Source organism: Trachymyrmex cornetzi, unplaced genomic scaffold (genome assembly GCF_001594075.2).
Source record: "Trachymyrmex cornetzi isolate Tcor2-1 unplaced genomic scaffold, Tcor1.1 scaffold180, whole genome shotgun sequence".
Taxonomy (NCBI): Eukaryota; Metazoa; Arthropoda; class Insecta; order Hymenoptera; family Formicidae; genus Trachymyrmex; species Trachymyrmex cornetzi.
Window position 1 is genome coordinate 107,459 of NW_017296419.1, and position 2,091 is coordinate 109,549.

Consider the following 2,091-nt stretch of genomic DNA (forward strand, 5'->3'; position numbering starts at 1 on the left):
AATTGTGACTGGCGATGAAAAGTGGATATATTTTGAGAATCCTAAGCGTAAAAGATCATGGGTAAATCCAGGCGAACCATCGACATCGACTGCAACGCCAAATCGCTATGGACGGAAGACAATACTCTGTGTTTGGTGGGATCAGAAAGGTGTGATCTATTATGAGCTTAAACCTGGCGAAACCGTTAATATTGAACGCTACCGACAACAAATGATCAATGTGAATCAAGCTTTGCGGAAAAACGACCGGAATATCAAAAAAGGCAACACAAAGTGATTTTGCTTCATGATAATGCACCATCACACGCAGCAAAACTGGTCAAGGAAACGATTGAGGCGTTTGGTTGGGAGATACTTTCGCATGCGGCTTACTCACCAGACTTGGCTCCGTCCGATTACTACTTATTTGCATCGATGGGACACGCACTTGCTCAGCAGCGCTTCACTTCTTACGAAGATGTACGAAAATGGCTAGATGACTGGTTTGGCTCAAAAGAGCAACAATTTTTTTGGTGTGGCATCCACAAATAGTCAGACAGGTGGGAAAAATGTATATCTAGCGATGGGCAATACTTCGAATAAAATATTTTTTATCATTTTCATGCAATAAACGTGTATTTTCTATATTAAAAAATTCCGGTTTCTTATATTTACATACCTGGTAATTACGTAAATGTTTTTACGCCGGGAAAAGTTGTAAGGAAAAATGCAATATAATAATCAATAGAATATCCTATTTCTGATTTTATATACAATCAGTTTAATTTAATTACGCACATTTTAGCAGAAAAATAAAAAAGATTCTATAGAATTGGTAAAAAAATTACCTTTGTTAATTTCTTAGTTGTCTAACGTTTATATGATAACAAGTTTCTCCATTATTATAATAACACTCTATAATGACTCTCATTCGCAATGGTTTTTTTGAATTTTTTGTTATTATAACAACGTTGCATTTGCATGATTCAGTTTTAATCCATAAAAATTCTTGCCTTTTAATCTTACTCGTACAGCACACTTTATCCTAGAAATGTCAAATGGACGTTATTTTAGGATATGGTAATAATCTTGTGATATCCATGAATGGTCTAAGTTATTCAACTGGATTAGGATATCCAAGGGATATTCGCATGTGTGAGATCTCACGGACGTCTTAGACGACATTCGTGAGATGTCCAAGGAACTCCATGAGATATATCACAAGTATATATGTGTGTATATATATGTGATTGTTATCTAAAATAAAAGGGAAATATTTTAGGATATTATATGTATTATGGAAGCGAGAAATATGTTATTGGATCCCATTATTATACATAATGAAATAAAAGATTAATTTGAGATAATATATGTCACATCCTGTAATTTATATAGTCTTAGGCTGCATTCGGAAACATTATCCGAATGCCTCTGTAGTATAGTGCCTTTGTATAGTGCATCATTTTGTCCTTGTTGTTTACCCAATGTTAAACAAGAATAAGATGATACACAGGGGCACCCGGGTAGTTTTCGAATACAGTCTTAGTATAACATTTAATATAATAAAAATCTTTGTAAGCTTCATTTGATATATATCTTTAATTGATACGCAGTACGTCATTTAGTGTTCAAAATAACTATGACACATTCTTTATTCCTAATCTTTTAGTTCTGACACTCTTCAACTGTAAACCTTTGCTTATTCTGGACATCCATAGGACATTTGAAGAACTGTATTGTGTAGAAGAATTTGTATATAATAAGATATTTTAAGATATTAATAGGATGTTTTGTGATATCTTACGATATTTTACGATATTTTTTTTGGATATCCCGGATGCAATATCTATGGGATTGCTTTGTCATATGGGACAATTTGGAATATCCTCAGGATAAAGCGTGCTGTATGGGTAATAACTTTGTAACTAATTCTTACGGTAATTTGAAGAGAAGAAAAGTACAATAAAGCAGAGCAAATTGCTTACCTGAACACGTTCACATTCTTCTTGTGAATGTCACAGTTCTTGTTTGCTGAATCATGACCGATGACAGGACTACATTTCCCGGAAACGTAGGAGAAGTTACCATCTAGGAGAGATGAGTCCCAGTTCT

At 34.1% G+C, this 2,091-nt stretch overlaps 1 protein-coding gene across 1 annotated transcript in view; it reads right to left on the reverse strand.

Annotated features, from left to right (window-relative positions):
- Window positions 1–2,091, reverse strand: part of LOC108759348 (uncharacterized) — a 36,125-nt gene that overhangs the window by 20,095 nt on the left and 13,939 nt on the right. Inside the window, 1 exon segment of the mRNA XM_018504731.1 lies at window positions 1,965–2,089. Within this exon segment, the coding sequence (XP_018360233.1) occupies window positions 1,965–2,089 (125 nt within the window).